We start from the raw sequence: 24223 nt of genomic DNA on the forward strand, positions 1-24223 counted from the left end.
CCTCCCCTAGTAGATACAGGGGAGCTGCAAGGTACTATAGCTAAGCTTCATATTCTGTGAATACAAAGCTGTCATGCTGCTAGGCTGAGGAATATATGATGGCCCAGAGGGTTTGCCCCAACACAGGTTTAAGATGTCTGGTATTTTGATTCCAAATTTCTCACAAGTGTCACAGTGAAGCATCTACATTCAGGCCAATGAAAAATGAGCAAAGCTGATTACCAATGTAAAAAACCTGACATGTTCACAAACAAAACCAAAAGGACTCTTGAAACTCGGCCTTTTGGCTAAGATCAAGTGTAGTATCGACATGCTGCACTTGATTGAAGTCATTAGGTTACATTTCAGCTTCATTTGAAGCAATTTTTTAAAGCGGCATCTCGGCCTTTTGGCTAAGATGCAAATGAGATCAAGCCTTGGAGGAGGACCTATGCCTACTCCCATCAGCTTGGATCGTGTAGATCAAGCCCTAGACAGGAGGTGAGAGCCCTGTCTTGTCAGTTTGGATCGGGAATGTCTCAACTTGTTGGAACTCTGAATTGGATTTGATTGGATTGGATTGAATTGGAATAAAGAAAAGGACTCTTGAAACTAGCCCTGATCCTGATGTGATTTTACAGCCTCTAATTCCCACTCTGCCTCACTTTGAGCCCAAGAAAGGCATAAGCCTGATTTGCACGCATTACCATCTCATTAGCAGGCATCGCGGTACATCAGTCACCCTCGTTGTATCTTTCCTTCTGGATCCTTCTCAATGTGGCCTCTCATATGCACCCTGGGAGCTTGCGAGGGCCAACAAATCTGGGAGCTGGTGATGGGGAGACCCCGAATGCTAGCTGCCCGTTCAATGCAGGAGGGAGATGATCACTTGCACTGAGGAAAGGACTATGATTATCGTCAGAAATACTGCAAATGTTTGACTCCGGTCTAGCTATTGCCAGCTCACAGATTTCCTGTGGCTTGGATCATTACAGAGCAATGATTCACAGAGTCGCTCATCTCCTGATGCTGTTTCAGGAGAGGGGGTGCTGGGGACTTGGTTAGAGGATTCCCTGTATCATTACTGAGTCCTTAGTGCAAGGGAAACACGACTGAGATAGGACCATTAAATAGAGGGGATGGAGGCAGTGCTATATGTCCTAATGTATCCCTAATAATGAATGTGCCAATGCTATCAATCAGCGCAAATTGGGCAACATAAAAATGGTGAACAAAGGTGAGCTTAAAAACATAGTGAAATCAAATATATAAAAAAATGTCAGTGCTCTGCATTTCAAATGCCTACCATAATATCAGGCAGGAACTTTCAAAAGTTAATTGGGGGGAGTCTGTGGGAAGGCAAAGGGGCATCTGGTAATTGGGAGGCTTTCAAAAGTGTGTTAACCAGGATTCAGGGTAAACACATTCCTCTTAGAGTGAAGGGCAAGGCTGGTACAAATAGGGAACCCTGGATAATTCAGGATATTGAGACCCTGGTCAAGAAGAAGGAGGAGGAGGAGGCACATGAAATATGACGGCTGGGATTAAGAGCATAGGGGGTCTAAGAGTAGGGTTGAGAGAGAAATCAGGAGGGCAAAGAGGGGACGTGAGATTGTTTTGGTAGATAAGGTAAAGGAAAATCCAACAAGAACTTCTACAAATACATAAAGGCTAAAAGAGTAACTAGGGAGAGAGTATGGACTCTTAAGGATCAACAAGGTCAACTATGTGCAATGGGTGAGATCCTAAATGAATATGGCTCATCAGTATTTACTGTTGAGATCAATGAGGGTAGTGCACAATGTTGTCTACATGGATTTTAGCAAGGCCTTTGACAAGGTACCATGTGGTAGATTGTGCAAAAATGTTAAATCTCATGGGACACATGACATAGCTAAATGGATACAAAATTGGCTTGATGACAGAAGCCAGAGAGTAGTTGTTCAAACTGACCAGCGGTGTGCCTCAGGGATTGGTGCTAGGTCCATTGTTATTTGTCATTTATGTTATTGATTTGGATGAAAATATAGGAGGCACAGTTAGTAAGTTTGCAGATGACACCAAGGTGGGTGGCATAGTGGACAGTGAAGAAGGTTATCTCAGATTGCAACAGGATCCTGATCAATTCAGCCAGTGGACTGATGAATGGCAGATGGAGTTTAATTTAGATAATTGCGAGGTGATGCATTTTGGTCGATTGAACCAGGGCAGGACTTACTCAGTTAATAGTAGGGCGTTAGGGAGAGTTACAGAACGAAAGAGATCAAGGGATAGATGGTCATAGCTCCTTGAAAATGGAGTCACAGGTGGACAGAGTGGTGAAGGAGGCATTCAGCATGCTTGATTTCATTGGCTAGAGCAAGGAATACAGGAGTTGGAGCATCTTGTTGAAGTTGTACAAGACATTGATAAGGTCACACTTGGAATACTGTGCACAGTTCTGGTCACCCTATTTTAGGGAAGATACTACTAAACTAGAAAGAGTGCAGAAAAAGATTTACTAGGATGCTACCAGGACTTGGTGGTTTGAGTTATAAGGCAAGGCTGGATAGACTGGGACATTTTTCTCTGGAGCGCAGGAGGCTGAGGAGTGATCTTACAGAGGTCTATAAAATAATGGGGGGCATAGATCAGGTAGTCACTTTCTTTTCCCAATGGTAGGAGAGTCTGAAACTAGAGGGCATAGGTTTAAGGTGAGGGGGGAGAAATACAAAAGGGGTCAGAGGGGCAATGTGTTCACGCAGAGGGTGGTGTGTGTCTGGAAAAAGTTACCAGAGTAGTAGTAGAGGCTGGTATGATTTTGTCTTTTAAAAAGCGTTTGGACAGTTACATGGGTAAGATGGCTATAGAGGAATATGGGCCAAATGCAGGCAATTGGGACTAGCTTAACAGTTTAAAACAAAAGGGCGGCATGGACAAGTTGGGCCGAAGAGCCTGTTTCAACACTGTAAACCTCTATGACTCTGAGATGGGAATCAAAGGCTTTTTGAATAGAGGGGTGATACAGGGGAGGTTTGATTGGGAAGGAGATGGAGGAGGGCATACCATTAACAACTTTGGCTAAAATAAAGGCCAGTAAACAGACTTAGGTGGTCAACAGTTTAGTGGCAATAGAGTCAAGGAAGCAGGAAGTGGATTGGCTGGGCATAATAATTGGAGATGGGATTGAATGCAGAGGAAGTGTTAAGTCCAGGGTCAGGCAGCAGGAAACATGAGGAGAAGTTAGCCAGGTAAAGTGGGGAAAGCAACAGAGGTAACTGATTGCATGTCTCAGGCCTGGATTTTCCAGCCCACTCATGGTGGGATCTACCTTGGGAGATATGATGGCCCAGCCAAAAATCCATGGGCTTTTGGTATGACCAGAAAATCCTGGTGGCTTGAGGGGGGTGTGGTGGTGGTGGTGGTGTGTGCTGAGGCACACTATCTCACCCTCATTGTTTGTGACAAAAAAAAACTTCATCATCCATTTGCACTTGTATTTGGGGTGAGGTTGGAGTTGAGGAGGAACTTCTTCACTCAAAGGGTGGTGAATCTCTGGAATTCTCTGCCCGTTGAAGTGGTGGAGGCTGTCTCGCTAAATATTTTTAAGAAGCGGGTTGATGGGTTCTTGATAAGAGAGGGGATTAAGGGTTATGGGGAGAGGGCGGGAAAGTGGAACTGAGCCACAACAGATCAGCCATGATCTTATTGAATGGCGGGGCAGGCTCGAAGGGCTAGATGGCCTACTCCTACTCCTATTTCTTATGTTCTTATGTAAAAAAAACTGGTTTAAGAAGATGATTTCTGCCAGCTCCTTCACCATTCTTGAATGATTCATGAACAGTGAACAATTTGGTCAAAGGGACACAAGACCCAATTTGATCCAACCGGCGTTTGTAATGGACTTAAGCCAGATGTTTGCTACAGGATATCAGAGTTTGCTTTCCTTGGACTGAACAGAGCAGGAACAAAACCCATGCCATGGGTGAGAGTGTAATTGTTTTAATGGGGCCAAGGAAGACAAAAGGTGGAGACAAGGGTCTGATTGAGCAGATGGGTAATTAATATAAATGTCACGATGAATGACAAGTCATAGGCTAGATGGACGGGAACTTTAAACTACAACGATAAACGACTTGAGCCAGAGTTTTATGTAGCTGCGAGGAAAATTTCTAATTTTTTTTAAAAAGGTCTGTAAAATCTATGCCTTTTCAGGAATGTTTTGAGTTTGCATCATTTGTAAAGGGATCAACTGGAATTTTTTGTATAATAAAAAATATTGCTGCATATTATCTGGTGATCCTTGAGCTGGAAACTGTACCAATTGGAAGGAAATTAAGAAACCATGTGACCCACTCACACAAAGGAGAGCTGGAGAGTGAAGGTAATCAGCACACAGAGGGAAAACAGAACACAATAGTGAGGCAAGGCAGCAAGTCTTTCAGGGAAAAGTCAGGTTTTCTGTTTGGCAGTAAAAGGAGGAAGGAGTTCTCAGAGGTACTGTGTAAACTGGCTAACAAGATCTATAATCTGGAAAGATGTGTGAATATCTTGGAGATACTAAAGGACTGGGTACTTTCCTAGAAATTGCCACACCTCAGACCGGGGTGTTGCTGAATTCGTTGACTGAAATGGAACTAAACATTATCAAGACTACTGCAACCCACAAATGAGAGAATTCACGAAAGTGTGCCTTACCTGTGAAACTCAGTGAAAGCTGCTGTAAGATAGCACTCCTGGCCTATCCTGCATGGCTAAAGTACAACATATTGTGGAACCATGTCATAACAAAAATGTGAGTAGTTACGTAAGATGCATCTTTCTCATATTGTCTATTGAGAGTGAAATTTACTTTGTTATTCCAAGTGTCATTTGCCTGCTAATCCACATTTATAGAATCCCAACAGTACAGAAGGCAGCCATTCAGCCCATCAAATCTGCGCCAAATCTCTGAAAGAGCATCCCATCCAGGCTCAACACCCCTACTCCATCCCCATGACCCTGTGCTTTTTGCCATGGCCAATCCACCTAACCTAAATATCCTTGGACTGTGGGAGAAAACTGGAGCACCTGGAGGAAACCCACACAGACACAGGAAGAACATACAAACTCCACACAATCACCAGGTCCCTGGCTCTGTGAAGCAGCAGTGCTAACCACTGTGCCACCGTGTTGCCCCCATTTTGTATTGGTTCTGTATCAATCTAGAGCCTCCAAAAAGTGGAATTTTGTCAGTAATATCTTCCTTTGACATCATTCCATTTTGGTTTACGGTTCCCACACAAGGGTCATGGGAAGAAAGTAGGATATGAAAAGATAGGAATACAAGGAAATGATTAGAGATGGCCTTGTATTGCTGACCCAATTCACTCATTGTTTCCTGTTTATTTATGACTGAGCTAATGTTCAATCCTGCTACTAACCTGGTTATCACCTATAGATAGTTAATTAGTCAGCCACTCTGACAGACCACAAAGTAGGATTGCTGGCTTCTAATATTGCACTGCCTATGATTTATTTGACTAATTATAGGATTGAATAAAACAAACATTCTACACACTCACAATATCAGAAGCTGGACTTCTTCAATTCAAACGGCACTCCTATTTGTTTTGAAAATGATCAGGATAAAGCTCTTTTCTACTCAACTGAGATCTATTCAGATTTTTAAAAATGGGTTTACTGCCTCTTAGTTGCTGATCAATCATTCTTTCAACTTATCCTATTATCAAATGATTTTATAACATGGTTTTTAGATATCCTTTTCAGTTATCAATAACTCGCTTGTTCACATTAATTACTGTTTGGTGCAAGGACCAAAAACCTGAATTAAAGTCACCAATTCATATCTTAAGAGCTGCCAGGGGCATTTTATTCAAATTCCTTAGTGAGATTCCCCCCTACTGGTTGTCTGAACCAACATTGCCATTTTGTACCAATGTCAGTTATACCCATCTTTTCTTAAACCAGACATGAAACATTACTTGAGGACCCTCAGTAAAAGGTCATGGACTGTATTGCAGGCCAACACTAAGGCTAAAGAGAGTAGGGAAGAACACCAGGTAATTCAAGAAGCAGTGATAAGTGATAGAAAGGGCTTTAGCAATCTGTAGATTGTATGTGGAAAGGAAAACCAATGACGTTCTATAGCTTTTGAGGCCGTGAGATAGAATTGGTATCAAGAGACAGTGATATAACTACCACAACAAAAAGGAAACTCATCATATGTCTACTTGTGCTGTGTTTGCAGCGAATATACTCATCTTCAGAATTTAGGGTTGAAAAATGCCCACTCATCTTTAAACCATACAAAACAAATTACTTATTATGGTCAGATACTATTCCAATTGATAATGTGTTCTGCCAAAACTTGCAATTGTTTCAGCAACTTTTCTGAAATCTCAGGTAAATTAAATTTCCCCAAAGCAGGAGGTGCCTTTTGATTGTGCAGTCACCCAGCTGCAAAGTTCATCTGGCTGCACACAGCTCACGCTTCAGATGCCATTTATCGCTTCACAACTGAATTGGACATCTCGGCAGACGATCCAGTTCCACTTTCACTGTTATCACGAGGCAATTACTTAAACAGGCTGCACACCAAGACATGCCTCAGTACACCAACGCACATCCGTGCTACAAACAGCTAAGCAAATACATTGATTTGTGAAGCACGAGCAATTGCTAACATCACAAAGGGTTTGATTTGAAAAGAAATGAAATGGATGCATAAAAATAAGCCAAGATGGGGGAGGGAGAAGAGCAAGAGTCACATAAGCATTTAGAACCCAGAGAATTGCAAATGAATACAATATAAAGAATATTTTACATCTACTGGATCTTTAGTAAGCTGATGTTTTCAGAAGGTTTATCCCACAGAGGCACAAAATTAACCTCATTTCATCACGTACTACTATATTCACGATGTGACAATGCCAGCATTGGACTGGGGTGGGCACAGTGAAGAGGTCTCACAACACCAGGTTAAGTCCAACAGATTTATTTGGAATCATGAGCTTTGGAAGCGCTGCTCACCTGATGAAGGAGCAGCACTCTGTGATTCCAAATAACCTACTGTACTTTAACCTGGTGTTATAGAATCAGATATTTACAGCATGGAAACAGGCCCTTTGACCCTACTTGTCCATGCCATTCTTTTTATTTAAACCCCTAAGCTAGTCCCAATTGCACACATTTGGCCCATATCCATCTTACCCATGTAAACGTCAAAACACTTCTTGAAAGACAAAATTGTACCTGCCTCTACTACTACCTCTAGCAGCATGTTACAGACACTCACCACACTGTCTGTGGAAAAAAAATTGCCCCCTGGACCCTTTTCTATCTCTCCCCTCTCACCTTAAACTTATGTCCTCTAGTTTTAGACTCCCCTACCTTTGGGAAAAGATATTGACTATCTAGCTGATCTATGCCCCTCATTATTTTATAGACCTCTATAAAAATCACCCTCAGCCTTCTGCGCTCCAGAATAAAAGTCCCAGTCTACCCGGCCTCTCCTTATAACCCAAATCATCAAGTCCTGGTAGCATCCTAGTAAATCTTTTCTGCACTCTTTGTAGTTTAATAATACCCTTTCTATAATAGGGTGACCGGAACTGTACACAGTATTCCAAGTGTGGCCTTATTAATGTCCTGTACAACTTCAACAAGTCGTCCCAACTCCTGTATTCAGTGTTCTGACCGATGAAACCAAGCATGCCGAATGCCTTCTTCACCACTCTGTCCATCTGTGACTCCACTTTCAAAGAGCTATGACCTTCTACCCCTAGATCTTTGTTCTGTAACCCTCCCCAGCGCCCTACCATTAAACTGAGTAAGTCCTGCCCTGGTTCAGTCTACCAAAATGCATCACCTCGCATTTGTCTAAATTAAACTCCATCTGCCATTCATCAGCCCACTGGCTCAATCAATCAAGATCAAGTGTTGTGAGACATCTTACTGTACTATATTCATGGTTAACTGATTGAATGCACATTCGTTTGCCTTGTAAAGCCTGCATGAAAGTGAATGGATCACACTTCTTAAAATTTGGTTTCTTAATAAACATTAGCGGAAAAGATAAATTGTTAATAGTTAGATTCATAGATGTTTAAAGCACAGCACGAGGCCTTTCAACTCATTGTGTCCATACTGATCAAAGATCTGACTACACTAATCCAATTTTCCAGCACATGGCCAGGACCTCTGGAGGTTATGGTAATGCATACGTAAATAGTTAAATGTTACCACAGTTTCTAACTCAATCACCCTTTCAGACAGCAAGTTCCAAATTCCTAGCACCCTCTAAATGAAAATGTTCCTTCTCAACTCCCTTTTAGCCTGCTACCTCTCATCTTAGATCTATGTCCCCTGGTTATTAATCTTTCTACTAATGGGGAAAGGTTCTTCTTATCCATCTTATCTCTGACCCTTATACACCTCTTTTGGGTCTCCTCGCAACCTTTGGTGCTCCAAGGAAAACAGTCCCAGCTTATTTAATAGCTCAGACCCTCCAACCCAGGCAGCATCCCAGTACGTCTCCTCTGCACTCTCTCCAAAGCAATCACGTCCTTCCTATAATGTGTGACCAAGAGCTGCACGCAGTACTCCAATTGTCACCTAATCAGCATTTTACACAGTTTCAGCGTGACCTCCCTCTCTTGCATTCTGCACCTCACCTGATGAAGGGAGCAGTGGTCTGAAAGCTCATGATACCAAATAAATCTGTTGGACTTTAACCTCGTGTTGTGAGACTTCTTACTCGACTAATAAAGGCAAATATCCCATATGCTTAACTACCTTATCTCCCTGCCCTGCCTGCCACCCCAGGCATCTGTAGCATTTGGAGCGTTGAGATCTGATTAGGGATACGCAACATGGCTTTGTTAGAGGGAGGTCTTGCCTTACGAATCTGGTGGAATTCTTTGAGGAGGTGACAAAAATGGTTGACGATGGGAGAGCCGTTGATGTCATCTATATGGATTTCAGTAAGGCGTTTGACAAAGTCCCTCATGGTAGGCTGGTAGAAAAGGTTAAGGCACATGGGATATGAGGTCAGGTAGCTAGGTGGATTGAGAACTGGCTGGGCAATAGGAGACAGAGGGTAGTTGTGGAGGGGACCTTTTCGGGCTGGAGGCCAGTGACCAGTGGTGTGCCGCAGGGCTCAGTACTGGGACCTCTCCTCTTTGTAGTATACATAAATGACTTGGAAGAGAGCGTAAGTGGTGTGATCAGCAAGTTTGCAGATGACACCAAGGTGGCAGGGTTGGCAGGTACTGAAGTGGAATGTCAGGTGATACAACAGGATATAGATAGGTTGGTGCATTGGGCAGATAGAATTTAATCCTGACAAATGTGAGGTGATGCATTTTGGAAGGAATAATGCAGAGAGGAGCTATGTGATAAAAGGTAGACCGATTAGGAGTATAGAGATACAGAGGGACCTGGGAGTGCAGGTTCACAAATCCATGAAGGTTGCGACACAAGTGGAGAAGGTTGTTAGGAAGGCTTATGGAATGCTAGCCTTTATAGGAAGGGGTATAGAGTATAAAAGCTGCCGTCTAATGCTTCAGTTGTATAGAACGTTGGTTAGACCGCATTTGGAGTACTGCGTCCAGTTCTGGTCACCTTAGAACATTACAGTGCAGAACAGGCCCTTCGGCCCACGATGTTGCGCCGACCAGTTAAAAAACAATGACCCTCTAACCTAAACCAAACCCTTTCCATCCATAAACCTATCCACGGATCTCTTAAACGCCCCCAAACTAGGCGCATCCACAACTGCAGCAGAACCTTACTACCGGAAGGATGTGGAGACTCTGGAGAGGGTTCAGAGGAGGTTTACCAGGATGTTGCCTAGCATGGAGGGGCTGGGTTACGAGGAAAGGTTGGAGAAACTGGGACTTTTCTCCTTGGAAAGACGGAGGTTGAGGGGGGACATGATAGAGGTATATAAAGATACTGAAGGGAATAGGTAGAGTCAATAGTGAGAGACTGCTCCCTAGACTGGGTACAAATACAAGAGGTCATGATTTAAGGGTGAGGGGGGAAGAGGTATAATTTGGATGTGAGAGGAAGGTTCTTTACACAGAGAGTTGTGGGGGTATGGAACGCGCTACCGAGTAGGGTGGTGGAGGCAGGAACGTTGGACTCGTTTAAGGTTCAGTTAGACAGACACGAGTGAAACGAGGATGGAGGGTTATAGTAGGGGCTATTAAATAAGGTCAGAACCTCAGGAGACACCGGAAATGCAGACTTGTAAGTTAACGTTTTTGTCTTTTTATTCCGCAGGTGGAGGTCCACCTCGTTGTCAAACGAGGGGCATGCACACGGTGGGTCGTGCGTGGGCTACTCTTGGAGGTTCCGGGAGTGGCCTAGTACTTCGTGTCGGTGTGTGTGCTTGATCCTGGACCGGTAGACGGGCACCGCAACAGCTCGGTGACTAGCACTGCTAGCTGTGCAGATACATGGATTTGGGCCTGTGTCTGTGGGAGTTTGTGCATTCTCCCTGTGGTTGCGTGGGTTTCCTCCGGGCGCTCCGGTTTCCTCCCACACCCCAAAGATGTGCTCTTAGGCTGATTGGTTTTACCAAATTGACACTATTCTCCCCTGAATCTGGCTAAGTTAGGGGTTCCATTCGTAGACACGCAGGGTAGAATAGGTGTAGGAGGATGCGGCGGCGCGGGCTCGTTGGGCCGAAGGGCCTGTTTCCCATGCTGGGTTGTTCTTTGTTCTTTATATGCACGTCTAGGTCCCTCTGATCTTCTGTATTTTCCTGAGTCCTACCATTCACGAAGTAATCCTTTGTCTTGTTAGCCCTGCTGAAGTACATTATCTTACATTTTTCTGGGCTGAATTCCATTGGCCACAGCTCTGCCCACCTGACCAATCCATAGCCATAGACTGCAGGAGGATAGCAATCTTCCTCACCATTTACCATACGATCAATTTTTGTGTCATGTGTGAATTTTTTGATCATACCTCTTACATTTAAGTCCAAATTATTAATTTACACCACAAATAGCAAGGCTTCCAGCACCGAGCCCTGTGGAGCCTCACGGGAAGAGGTCTCAACACCACGTTAAAGTCCAATAGGCTTATTTGGTAGCACAAGCTTTCAGAGTATCGCTCCTTCTTCAGGTGAGTGAAGAGTTGTGTTCACAAACAGGGCATATATAGACACAAACTCAATTTACAAGATAATGATTGGAATGCCAGTCTTCACAGGTAATCAAGTCTTAAAGGTACAGACAGTGTGAATGGAGAGGGGGGTTAAGCACAGGTTAAAGAGATGTGTATTGTCTCCAGATAGGACAGTTAGTGAGATTTTGTAAGCCCAGGCAAGTCGTGGGATTACAGTTAGTGTGACACGAACCCAAGATCCCGTTTGAGGCCATCCTCATGTATATGGAACTTGGCTATCAGTTTCTGCTCAGCAATTGTGTGTTCTTGTGTATCATGAAGGCCACCTTGGAAAACGCTTATCCAAAGATCAGAGGCTGAACGCATTCAGCATTCACTGTGTCTACGTATGCTCTGTTTGTGAACAACGCTTCACTCACCAAAAGCAGGAGCAATACTTCAAAGCTTAGCTACCAAGTAAACCTGTTGGAGTTTAACCTGGTTTTGAGAGACTGCTTGCTGGGCTTACCCCAGTCCAACGCCAGCATCTCCACATCAGAGCCTCACTGGAAACAGACTTCCAGTCACAGAAACATTCCTCTACCATCACCGTCTGTTTCCTGCCGTTCAGACAATTTTGGATCCAATGTGCCCTTATTTTCTTGACCAGTCTGCCATGAGGGACTTTATCAAAAGCCTTGCTTGCTGAAGTTCATATAGACCACATCAGATGCATTACACTCATCAACACCACCCTTGGTTCACTCCTCAAGAAATTTGATTAAATTTGTAAAACATAACCTTCCTTCAACAAATCCATGCTGATTATCCCTGATTAGTCTGTGTCTATCCAAGTGCAGCTATATTCCATCCCTCAATTCTTTTTAGTTATTCCATGGTATTTAAACTAAACAGTTTATACGGGGGTCATGCACACAGCGATAGTGGGTTGCAAATTGGTTGCTAAAATTTAATTTTTTGTTGCAAAAACTGAAATATTGAGATGTGGAAGTGTATTCTGCCAGCTTACCTTAATGGTGACATTTCCTTTTGTTAGTTTCCTCATGTTGAAACCCACGGTTGGAATCATATCTTCAGTGAATTGACCAGACTGCACAAAACAAGAATACCGATTCGTTAATAAGGTAAGACCACCAGAAGCATGGACATTTCTTTTAGCAATAACAAGAATACTGTAGGTATTTAAGTTGTCTTCAGCCAGATTGTTTTTTTTTTTAAAAATATGCTTTTCTGTGCAGGTCATTGTCACAGATACTTATACGAGGAAATGGAACATTTTGTATTTCAGAACTCCAACGTCAGCAACATGCACGACCAGCTCAAAAGAAACGTAAATGATTACTTCACTGGTCCACAAATAAAATTGCTCGCACAGTCACACAAAGAAAAATAAGTCCATCAAATAACAGGGTGCAAGAAACAGGCAAAAGAATTTCATTCTCAAGACTATTCGAGTACAGAATAAGGCCGAGTCAGTCACAGGACTGAAGAGAAAATTAAGACAAACATTTTGTCTGAAAAACAATTAGTTATGGGATAAAGTAGGACAAAAAAGGAAGAGAGGAGCAGTAGGACATTTGGCCAATCAAGCCTGCTGCCTCATTCAATTGGATCATGACTAAAAACCTATCACAATGCCATTTTCTCATGCTATCCCCATATCCTTTGATGACACTAGATTGGATTAAATGGCTCCAATATGGTGAGAGCAGTAGCACAGGTCTGATGGGCCAAATAGATTCCTCCAGTGCTGCAATTTGAAGCATTCCAGAGAAATAAGTCCTGTCTTTCACATACAAGAGGCAGCAGTGCTAACCGCCATACCTTTACCTATGACTTTGCAATAAACCCATGACAACAAAGATAGAGCCACAATTCTGCTGTCAGTACACGTGAAGGTAATTCAGCAATGCAAACATCCTAAGTGCCCAGACATGACTCATGAAGGCTCCACCTTCTTAACCTTGCCCCTAGTCTGGAGGTGTGGTGATTCACAGGTTAGAATCACAACCAGTCAGCTCTCTCTCTTAGAGGGTTGAGCTGCCTATGGTCGTCCGAGACTACGGTGACTTCAGAACCATAGAATTCCCACAGTGCAGGAGGCTATTCAGCCCATCGAGCCTGCAACAACTCTCAAAGAGCATCTTACCCGGCCCATCACTGCAAGGTTTGAAGGACTCAGCTAAAGATTAAAAGGTGAGAGAAAAAGGAGCTGGTGCTGACTTTTTTTTTGCAAAGTCTTCACTGGATTCACACTGCCTCCTCCTCCACAATAGCAGCAACCCTAGTCTTGACTAGTTTCTGCAACGTGCTGCTAATGGTGAACTGCACAGCCAGGGATCTGCCTGCCTGCCTTCCCACTCGCTCTTTAACCACCCACACTCTCCACAGCAATTTTGTCAGGTATGGAAGGAGAAGCTGCAGTTATCAGGACAACGCCAAAAGCATCAACAAATGAGTGTGGCCCCTTTAAGGGGGGGGGGGCAATCATTTGTAGGTCACATGTCCCTCCTGGGATCTATCAGAATGGAACATGTGAATCTCAGCCTAATTTGTGCTTGGGTGCAGGGTTCTGGTAAGAAGAACCTGCATCAAGCCTGGGAGTCAGTGGGACTAAACCGATATTTGTACTGAGTTTGTCTATATATCGTTATAATTACGTTTAAATCACCGTTGTAATTTAGAAAGTTTCCTCATTTGTACTACCTCATGCCAAATGGGCAATGAGAATAAAGCATCCTCCAGATGGGAAAAAGCTAGCATTTGGAGGGAGCAGGCTGAGTGCTGAAAATCTGCAAGGAAAGTAAAAAGTCATCGTACCAACATTAGTCTAACAGCTATGCCATTGTTCTGGAAAATCAAATCTGTCTGATTGACAGACCACTGCCACTCTGATTAACCAAGGTTTTGCTCTCATACAATACAACCCTCATGCTGTCACAGGGTTTACCCCAGTCAAGCTGCTGATGGGTTAACACCTTGGAATCCAGCTGGACCTTGTTTTCCCAAATTTCACTGAAGATTCTAATACCTCCAGCTTGGAGAACCCAGTCATGGAGTTGCGATGCTCAAGAGTCTGAGGACCGCATATCGACTGGCTTGATGAACTTTGCCAAATTACCCCATATGCTGGAGATTCTGTTTCGATATATGTACCTGGATAGAAGAGGATTTTTTTTGCATAAAAAGGAACTTAAGAGGAGAGAAACACGATAACATCACCCTTTTAGGGAGGAGTGATCGTTTACATGACCCTCTGTAAAAGGAATTTTCGGAGGTATCCCCCCCGTGGTGTCTTGTACTTGTTGAACGTCACTCAACCAATAACAGACTGTGAAGGACAAAGTATAGTTAAAGAATGAAAAAGAATGTATTTTGCTAATGCACACATTAGGAGAGAGAGACACAGTAAGAGGGTTGACTGTCCTCTGAGCTAATATTGCAAGGTAAAATTATATTATTCTGAACATTTCACTATCCCAACCAGTCTTGTCAATCAGATTGGAGAGTCCAATCACAATATTATGCTTTATTACCTTAGCCAATAACATTCCACCTGTCAACAGGAATAGGAGATTATTAGCTTATTGCCCATGTAGATTCCTTTCCCTTTACCTCAGAAACCTAACCCATGTCATTACCAGTGTCCAAGGCTATAGTTAACATCTACGATTTTTAATTGGCGAAAGGAGTCACTCTTTCACTGGAACCTGGGGCTCCTTTATCAGCTTGAGAGACTGCTCCAGCCTCACTACCCATGAATGAATTTACTCCCTTGAATAGCAGCAGGCCTATGATTAAACTTGTTTTCATGTATCCAAAAAACAGGTAAGAGAAGCTGCCTTTCTGTGCTCCAGTGTATTTACAGAAGTTGGTCTGTCTACCACTGTTTCACATCATGCTGCTTTCAGAGCATAGTTGGCCAAGGCGCACAATACATAACTTGAAAATACAGTTTAAGCTTGTAATACTTGGTTAATTTGTGGTTATACAGTTTATAATACCTTTGCATATTTTATTCCAGGCACATTGTGAATTCTCTATATGTATATAAAGGCACTTGATAATTATCATAGCCTGGTCTACCTCTTATAGTAAAACTAAAATAATATAGTAAACCTTATACTAAGAATTCTATAATTACCCCCCCATCACCCTCCGAGGGCCTATTACAGCAGAGCATGCGAATCTCAGCCTATCAGATATTTGGGTGTGGGCCCAGGTAAGTGAGAGCTTGGGAGCCAATAGGATACAGCTGTATCTGTATATAGGTATAATTATCATTCAATAAATCACCATTGGATTTCCTTGTCACGTTAGTTCATGCTACAGTAGACTGCATCTTTTATACTGTGGCTGGCAGAAGAGAGGATTAAAAGTGACACACTGAGAAGGGATTCCACTAAACTAATGTTGAAATTCAAAACGACACCAAAATGTTTAACATAAGCCAGCCAGGTGTCAAAAATAAAAAGAGAAAACAAACTTTCCACTTGATAGACAGTAACTTTATCCAAATCAGAACATGTGTCACTTTGACACGCATGTCAGGTTGGGAGCAGATGAGTACCTGGCAAGTGCTGTTGTCAAACAGTTGCCTGGGATATGTTAAACATTAGCCCCAGTGGAGCTCCCAAAGAATCCTACATGTTCTGTCCCAAGAGCAAGGCAACAATATCTCAAGCATTGCCAGGCAAACACTGGGCAGTCATGCCTGTGAAGCTCGATTTCCAGTAGATTCACTGATCCAGCAGGTTTACTTTGAACTAGTTGGGGAGGGTAGCATTGTATTTCCAAATACTGAAACCGACAAACAAAAATATCAAGCGTATTTAATTGAATTACAATGTTTTAGACAGAAAAAGGGTTCCGTGGAACTTTTATTACACAGGAAGAGAGATCCTTAATCACAAAAGGTTAACAATCCCTGGGATGCGAGCACTCAGGGGATTCCTCTTCCCCTTTCATGTTGGCAGTAGTCAGATTTTTTAAATTAGGGCAACATGGTGGCATCATGGTTAGCACTGCTGTCTCAGAACCAGAGACCCAGGTTCAATTCCGGCCTTGGGTCACTGTCTGTGTCGAATCTGTACATTCTCCCCATGTCTACATGGGTTTCCTCTAGGTCCTCTGGTTTCCTCCCACAGTCAAGAGATTAAGTTGACTGAGGGACAATTTTGCATGGCTAGTGTCAGGGGAACTAGCAGGGTAAATACATGCTGTTATGGAGCTAGTGCCTGGGTGGAATGTGATTGGTGCACTTGATGGGCCGAATGGCCTCCTTCTGTACTGCAGGAATTCTATGAATTGAGGCTTGTGGCTGCACCAGCATTTATTCCCCATCACTAATTGCCCTTGGTTTGCTGGACCATTTGCTAGGGCATTTAAGAGCCAACCGTCTGGAGTTATATGCGAGCCAGATCAACTACAGACATTAGCGAACCAGATGGGTTTTTGTGACAATCAATGGTGGTTTTATGGTCATCATTAGACATTTTAATTTCAAATTTCACCATCTGCCATGATGGGATTTGAATCCTAGGTTTCTGGATTACTAGTCCAGTGACAATACCACTATGCCACTGCCTCCTCCAAAGTGTTGGGTTGAACAAGTGCTGTAAACCAAGGATAAACCAGCTCTGACATAGGATCATCCAAGCTCAAAATAGTGGCTCTATTCTCTCTCCACAGATGCTGTCAGATCTGCTGAGATTTTCAAGCAGGAGGAAATGTTGCGACTTTCTCCAATGCTCAAGTGAGGAATTGCAGTGTTTATAATGGCTGGTCACCATTTTTGTAATATGATTGGAAGGTTACAAGTCTCAGTCAGGCTTGTGGACTGTATTAGCACTGAATTGTGCATGTTTCTAATAGCATACTTCAATGTCAATTTGAATGAATGCAATATTCAGATTTTTTTTAGGGATTAAAAAAAAAGGGACGTGGGTGTTACTAGTAAGGCCAGTATTTAATCACCCATCCCTAATTTTCCAAGAAGGTGGTGGTTTGCCATCTTCTTAATGTTAGAGGAAATCCCAGTTATAATAAAGGAAAGGTGATATATTTCCAAGTCAGGAGATGATGTGACTTGAAGAAGAGGTTTCAGCAGATGATACTCCTACATACCTGTTACCCTTGCCTTGGTGGTAGAGGCTGTTGAGTATGAAAAGTACTATTGAAGAAGCCTTGGCAAGTTGCTGCAGTGCAGTGTCAATGGCATGCATTCCAGCCATCTTGGGCCAATGATGATAGATGGGGTGCCAATCAATTGGGCTGCTTTGTCCAAAATGGTGAAATGCTGCGAGTGTTGTTGGAGCTGCACTCAGACAAAATGGGCAGTATTCCATCACACTCCCAACTTGTGCCTTGTAGGTGGTGGACAGGCTTCGAGTCAAGAGGGGAGTTATTTTGCACAATTCCCTGCCTCCAATCTGCTCTTTCTGAAGTCAAATCTGTTACTGCTACAAAGTAGTTGCTCAAACAATAGATAGGGTTCCAGTCATAGAAACCTGATACAGTATGCAGAACAAAATCACAAAAGTTCATTCTGGTACAGTAAACAGACGCTTTCAACATATTTGATTCACACAGAAAAATACAACCTCCATGGGCAAGATACCCAGAGGGCTGTCGGTGCTTTTTGGAGCTGGACTCTCGGATGAGAAACTATCCTCCAGAGAAGGTTGGAAAGATCCAAAAGGAAAAAAATCAAACTAAAACACTACAGGGGAAAAGTTAAAATAGGCAAATGAACATCACACTTTAGAATAGTTACATGCCTGTAGAGATCTGCCTGATTAGAGGCAATTTGGTTTTTAAAGTGTGAATTATAATATAGTCAGCTGCAAAATTTCATTTTGATCATTCCAGAAGTTTGCTCTTCAAGCTTGGCATATTAGATGTGTTGCTAGTCATCACATATATACCAACTATATTCATGCGTATTTTTTGAATTTCAATGTACAATTGTAGTTAACATAGCATGTACAGTAAAGAAGTTGAAAATTACTGGTAAAATTGGATCAAGATTCTCACCATCTTATCTTAGGCATTTGGCAGCTATGCTGGACCCCTGTTCTTTTGCGTTTACTCTCTGCATTTCTCCATCCACCCATTTCCACTCTGGGTCTTTCATAATCCTCCACCCTTAACATACCACTACTCACCACACATTCCCACTCCCTCCCTCAGACAATGCAGAACAAATCAACTTAAATCATCTGCTCAAGACCCCTCTGAGATTTGAACATTCAACCTTCCCATCCAGAAGTTATATCACTGAGCCCCAACACCAAAATGCTTACCCTATTTTTGCCTCCCTCTTTGATTTATTATTGTCACATGTATTGGTAAACAGTGAAAAGTGTTGTTTCCTGCACACTATACAGACAAAGCACACTGTTCATAGACAAAGAAAAGGAGAGAGTGCAGAATGTAGTGTTACAGTCATAGCTAGGGTGTAGAGAAAGATCAACTTAATGCGAGGTAGGTCCATTCAAAAGTCTGATGGCAGCAAAGAAGCAGCTGTTTTTGAGTCAGTTGGTATGTGTCCTCAGACATTAGCATTTTTTCCAACAGAAGAAGGTGAAAGAGAGAATGTCTGGGATCATTCACACTTCCAGCTTAACTCTGGCATTATCCGGCTCCCCCTTCATTTATGCACAATAGATGGACAATATTGCCCAGAAGATGGTGTAGTTTCTATATGTAAAATTACACTCCATTCAGGTACCTCAGTCTCACAACTGTTGATGTTCTCTCTAATTGCTTACAAACCAGGAGCAGGCCCCATGAGCCTACTCTGCCATTTAATATCATGACCGATCTGACAGTAACCGCAAATCTGCATCCCACCCACCCCTCAATAATCTATCACTGTCTTGCTCACTGTGAATCTATCCACCTCTGCCCTATAAATATTGAAAGATTCTGCTCCCACCAGCCTTTCAAGAAGAGAGTTCCAAAGACTCATGATGCAGTGAAAATATTTTGCCTCATCTCTGTTGTAAGTGGGTGACCCCTTATTTTTAAACAGTGACCCCCAAGTTCTAGATTCACCCACAAGAGGAAACATCCACCCTGTCAAGAACCCTCAAGGACTTAATGTTTCAAATAAGTTGCTTCTTACTCTAAACTCCAGAGGATACAAGCCAAGCCTGTCTAACTTCTCATCACAAGACAACCCATCCAAATCCAGGTACTAGTCTGGTAAACCTCCTCTGAACTGCTTCTGATGCGTTTGTATCTTTCCCTTAAATAAACGGTAGCCAATACTGTACACAGTACTCCAAATGTGGTCTCAGTATCCCAGGCAACTGAAGCATAACCTCCTTATGTTTGTATTCAATTTTCTTTGCAATAAATTATAACAATGAACTCCAATGAGTTAATTAAACATAATTTCCTTTTCTCAAAACCATGTTGATGCTGCCTGATTACCTTGAGCTTATTCAAGTACCCTGCTGTAATTTCTTTAGCAACAGCTTCGAACATTTTCCCTACAACAGATGTTGCTACCAACGAGGCAAACCTTTCTCCAAGTAAATGTCAACAAAGCCAATACCGTCTTCTGCCTCGGGCTTCTACCCCGTGCAATTTCAAATTAATCCCGGAGATGCAGATTTTTGGTGCCCCGCTCATCCCCACAGCCCAACTGCTAGGTTCAACGGGCGCAATTTCCAGTCACACTTACCCCACAACCAGAAAATCCCACCCAAAGTCAATGGATCTTTCTGTGGTCCATCCCTCGATCCCAGTATTGGGCGGGACAGGAAAATTTACTCCAATATCTTTCACCGATTAAAAGTCACCCATTTTTGGCTTCACTTGCCCTTTCCCCCACACCATCCACCAAAACTTTCATGAAAGCCTTTATCTCAAAGCTGAACGTCCCCCCCTCAAATAGTTTCCTTGCTACCTTCCTTCCGTGAACAACAATTTAATTCAGAATGCTTCAACTCCAGTTTTAACCTCCATAGGCCTGAATTTCCATCACATTCATTTGTGTTGCATAGCACTGACGCATTGTATAAAAAGCATTAATTAAGATCCAATTGTACATCATGGCTCTCATCCAGATGAAGAAAAGGAGGCTCATTGCAAGTTTGCACATGGCCAAGAGGAGCAAGGACCTCAACAGCAAGAGGGAGGAGGATCACTAAAAGATCAAAAGGATGGCAAAAATGGCCCACTGCAATGGGGAACATTTTGCGTATCAGTGGTGCTCTTATATAGAGCAAAAGGCAACGCCTGAGGCACCTTTGTATGTCCCGGGATGTGGTTTTTTCACATCTGCCAGCTTCTCTGGTACAAGCTGCAGCCACAAGGACTCTGCAGGAGTGGTGCAAAGTTTCTGGCTTACAATGACTATATCTCTTGGTGGCACCAGGACTTTTGACCCCATAAATATTGCTAGGGTGGGCAACTTTCTACTGACCCCTACAAGATTTGTCAAGCTCCTCATGGATGCAAAATTAACAAGCTGAAATAAGTGGAAAATCACAAGTGGGATTTTTCTCCCATTCTGAGGCACGTTTAGCAGCAGCGGGTAGCGGCACGCTGCTCACTGGCGGTGGGGTCTTAGGTTCCGCTGTTGTCAATGGGGTTTCCCACTGAACACACCTCTCACCACCAGAAAACACATGGTGTGGGTGCACCAACAGCAGAACCTAAGATCCTGCCAGCATGAACGGCAGCAAATGTTCACTCTTCCACCCAGTGGGAATCACGCCAACTTTCCCACCTACCAACAGATGTAGTCCCTAGGTCTCCTCCAAGTCATACAAACCAGTAATATCCCACATTAAAATCAGTCTTGTTACGTCTTCCAGTTGAACTACTTTTCTACACTCGCTGCCAAGACTCACATGTGAAGAATATGAAAATCGGTACAATAACAAAAAAGTGGATGGCTATTACTCAATAGCCCCTACCCCAGCAAAAGGAGTAAGTCATATTAGACAAGAGGAAAAACAATCACCATGGGGAAGCAGTGGTTATATCACTGGACTAATAATCCCTGGGGGCCTGAGTTCAAATTCCACCAAGGCAGTAACTACTTGGCCTTATCCCCACCAATCTATCATTGATAGGAGAAACTACACAGTCCTAATGGAGGTGAAGTCCCATCTTCCATGACCCAGAGACCCAGGCTGGGAACTGAACATCCAAAAAGGTATTTGATATTTAGGAAGGACAGACAGAAAGGGAAAGTAGATGGGGTGGTGTTGTTAGTTAAGGATGAAATCAGTGCAAGAGAGAATATTGGCTCAGAAAATCTAGATATAGAAAATCAGTCTGAGTGGAGGTAAGCAGCAGCAATGGTTGGAAAACATTAGCAGAAGTTGTCTATACACCTTCAAACAGTAGTAGCAAGGTAGGCATAGGCACTGAACAGGAAATCTGAACTGCATGTAACAAAGATGCTGTAGTAATCGTGGGCGACTTCAACTCACTTCAAGATTGCTGATTTGATTTGCCCAAAAAAGTGACAAATGAATTCTTGGATGTGGATGAGATTGTTCTTTAGACCAATGTTAGAGAACCAAATCGGAAATGTGTTATTCTTGATTTAGTATTATGAAATGAGAAGGGATTAATTAGTAATCTTGTCGTGTGGTCCTTTCGGGAACACTGTAGAATTCTTCATTACGATGGAAAGTGAACAAGTCTAATCTGAAACCAAGATCCTAAACAAAGGAAACCACAAAAGGTATGTGGTGAGAGTTATTAAGAAAGATTGGGGAACTTTGTTACAATACATGGTGGTGGATAGGCAATGGCTAATATTTAAGGGACAAATATATGCACTGCAACAATTACACATTCCTTTCTGGAGTGAAAACAAAACTAAGAAAGTGGCCCAATCGTGGCTTACTAAAGAAAGAAAGGATACTACTAGATTCAAAGAGGAATCCCATATAGGTTGCTAGAAATAGTAGCAAGGAAGGGCATAGAGATTGAATAAGAAGGGGAAAGAGTATGAGATAAAGCTTCTATGTTACACACAAGTTTAAACAGTTCATTTTTATAAGTACATAAAAAGAAAAAGATTAGTGAAGACAAATGTAACTCCCTTACAATCCACAACAGGAATATTCAAAATAAAAGAGCAAGAAATTGGCAGAGCAATTAAACAACTACTTCAGCTGTCTTCATGGAGGAAGATACAAGGAACTGCTAAAAAAAAAGGAATCAAGGGTCTAGTGAGGAGGAAAATAGTATTACTAGTATCGAAGAAAATAACGGGACTGAGAGCAATAAATCCCAGGGCACTAAAAAAACTATACTGTGCAGAAGGAGGCCATTTGGCCTATCAAGTCTGCACCAGCATCTGAAAGCACACTCTACCTAGACCCACTACCCCACCCTATCCCTGTATCCTTGTGCATTGAGGTGGCCATGGAAACAGCAGATGTGTTTGGTGTAATCTTCCAAAATTCTGGAACAGTACCAGTAAATTGGAGGTTGGCAAATATAACCCCACTATTTTTTTAAAAAAAGGTGGAATTGCAAACTGGTTCATCTGTGCAGTTATTTCTATTAATAAACTGTTCAATTCATTAATCTACTCGGTGGTCACCCATCTTTGCAACATACGACACTGATAAATCCCCAGGGGCTGAGAATCTACATCTGAGGGTACCAAAGCTTTTAAGTTTACTTAAAAGTTGCAAATAAGGCTCATTTGCCAAATAAGGCAATGAAGTTACTGTGAAATTGCCCTAGTCGCTACAGTCCAGCGCCTGTTCGGTCCAATGCACTTAACCAGCATGTCTTTCAGAATGTGGGAGAACGTGCAAACTCCACTCAGTGACCCAAGCCAGGAATCGAACCCGGGTCCCTGGTGCTGTGAGACAGCAGTGCTAACCACTGTGCTATAGTGCCTAAAAGAGGTAGCTTTGGAAATAGTGGATGAGTTTGTAGTAATCTTCCAATATTCTGTAATAGTCCCAGGAGATTAAAAGGATGGCAAATGTAACCCTGATATTTAAAAAAAAACAGGGAATTACAGACCAATGAGCCAAACAACAAGTTTTATTTTATTTATTAGTCACAAGTAGGCTTACATTAACTAGTAACTGAACCCCGGTGCTTGTACCCCAGCTAAATCACACTATATTTCAATATCTTGGATAAGGTGAGTGGTGAGGAGGATGTTAAGTGGCTTTAAAGGTGATTTTGACATGTTGAGTGAGTGGGCAAATTCATGGCAGATGCGAATGACATGGATAAATATAAGGTTATCCATTTTGGGTGGAGAAGCAGAATGGAAGAGTATTTATTTAAATAGTGGTAGATTGGAAAATGTTAATGTACAAAGGGAATTGGGTGTCTTAGTATATCTGTCACTGAAAGCAAGTATGCAGGTGCAGCAAGCAGTTAGGAAGGCAAACAACACATAGGACTTCATTGCGAGAGAACTTGAGCACTGGAACAAGGATGCCTTACTGCAGCTGTACAGTGCCTTGGTGAGACCACACCTGGAGTATTGCGTGCAGTTTAGGTCTCCGAATGTAAGAAAGAGCATACTTACCACAGATGGAGTGCAGCAACAGTTCACCAGACTGATTCCTGGGATGGCAAGATTGTCCTATGAGGACAGATTGGGTCAACTGGGCCTGTATTCACTGGAATTTAGAAGAATGAGAGATCTGATTGAAACATAAAATTCTGACAGGGCTGGACACAGGGATGTTGGTTGTTCTGGTTGATGTTCTAGAACAAAGAGTCACAATCTCAGGATATGAGATCAGCTATTTAGGAAATGAGGAGATATTTCTTCATTCAAAGGATGGTGAACACAAGGAATTTTCAATCACAAAAGGTTATGGGGGCAAATCACTGAATATATTTAAAGAAATAGACAGCTTTCTAGTCTCTACAGGTGTCAATGGGTATGAGGCTGAGATAAAGGAGGATCAGCTATGATCATGTTCACTGGCAGAACAGGCTTAAAAAGGGCAGAATGACCTACTCCTGCTCCTATACTCCATGTTTCACATCGAAGACACTCTTCATTTTGTTGTTTAGTACTGCCGCTGAATTAATTGGGATAGATTTGAAACAGATCAAGCAATTCTCGACTGAGCATCCATAACAGACTGTGGGTCATCAACAGCAGCAG

General features: G+C 42.6%; 1 protein-coding gene across 1 annotated transcript in view; it reads right to left on the reverse strand.

The window, feature by feature from the left end:
- Nucleotides 1–24223, reverse strand: part of LOC145344043 (ADP-ribosylation factor-like protein 8B-A) — an 89593-nt gene that overhangs the window by 57944 nt on the left and 7426 nt on the right. The window contains exon 2 of the mRNA XM_080190787.1: nt 12107–12187. Coding sequence (XP_080046913.1) covers nt 12107–12187 — 81 coding nt within the window. The remainder of the gene's footprint in view (nt 1–12106; nt 12188–24223) is intronic.

The sequence above is a fragment of the Carcharhinus amblyrhynchos genome, chromosome 6 (genome assembly GCF_965287045.1).
Source record: "Carcharhinus amblyrhynchos chromosome 6, sCarAmb.v2.hapA, whole genome shotgun sequence".
NCBI classification, from domain to species: domain Eukaryota; kingdom Metazoa; phylum Chordata; class Chondrichthyes; order Carcharhiniformes; family Carcharhinidae; genus Carcharhinus; species Carcharhinus amblyrhynchos.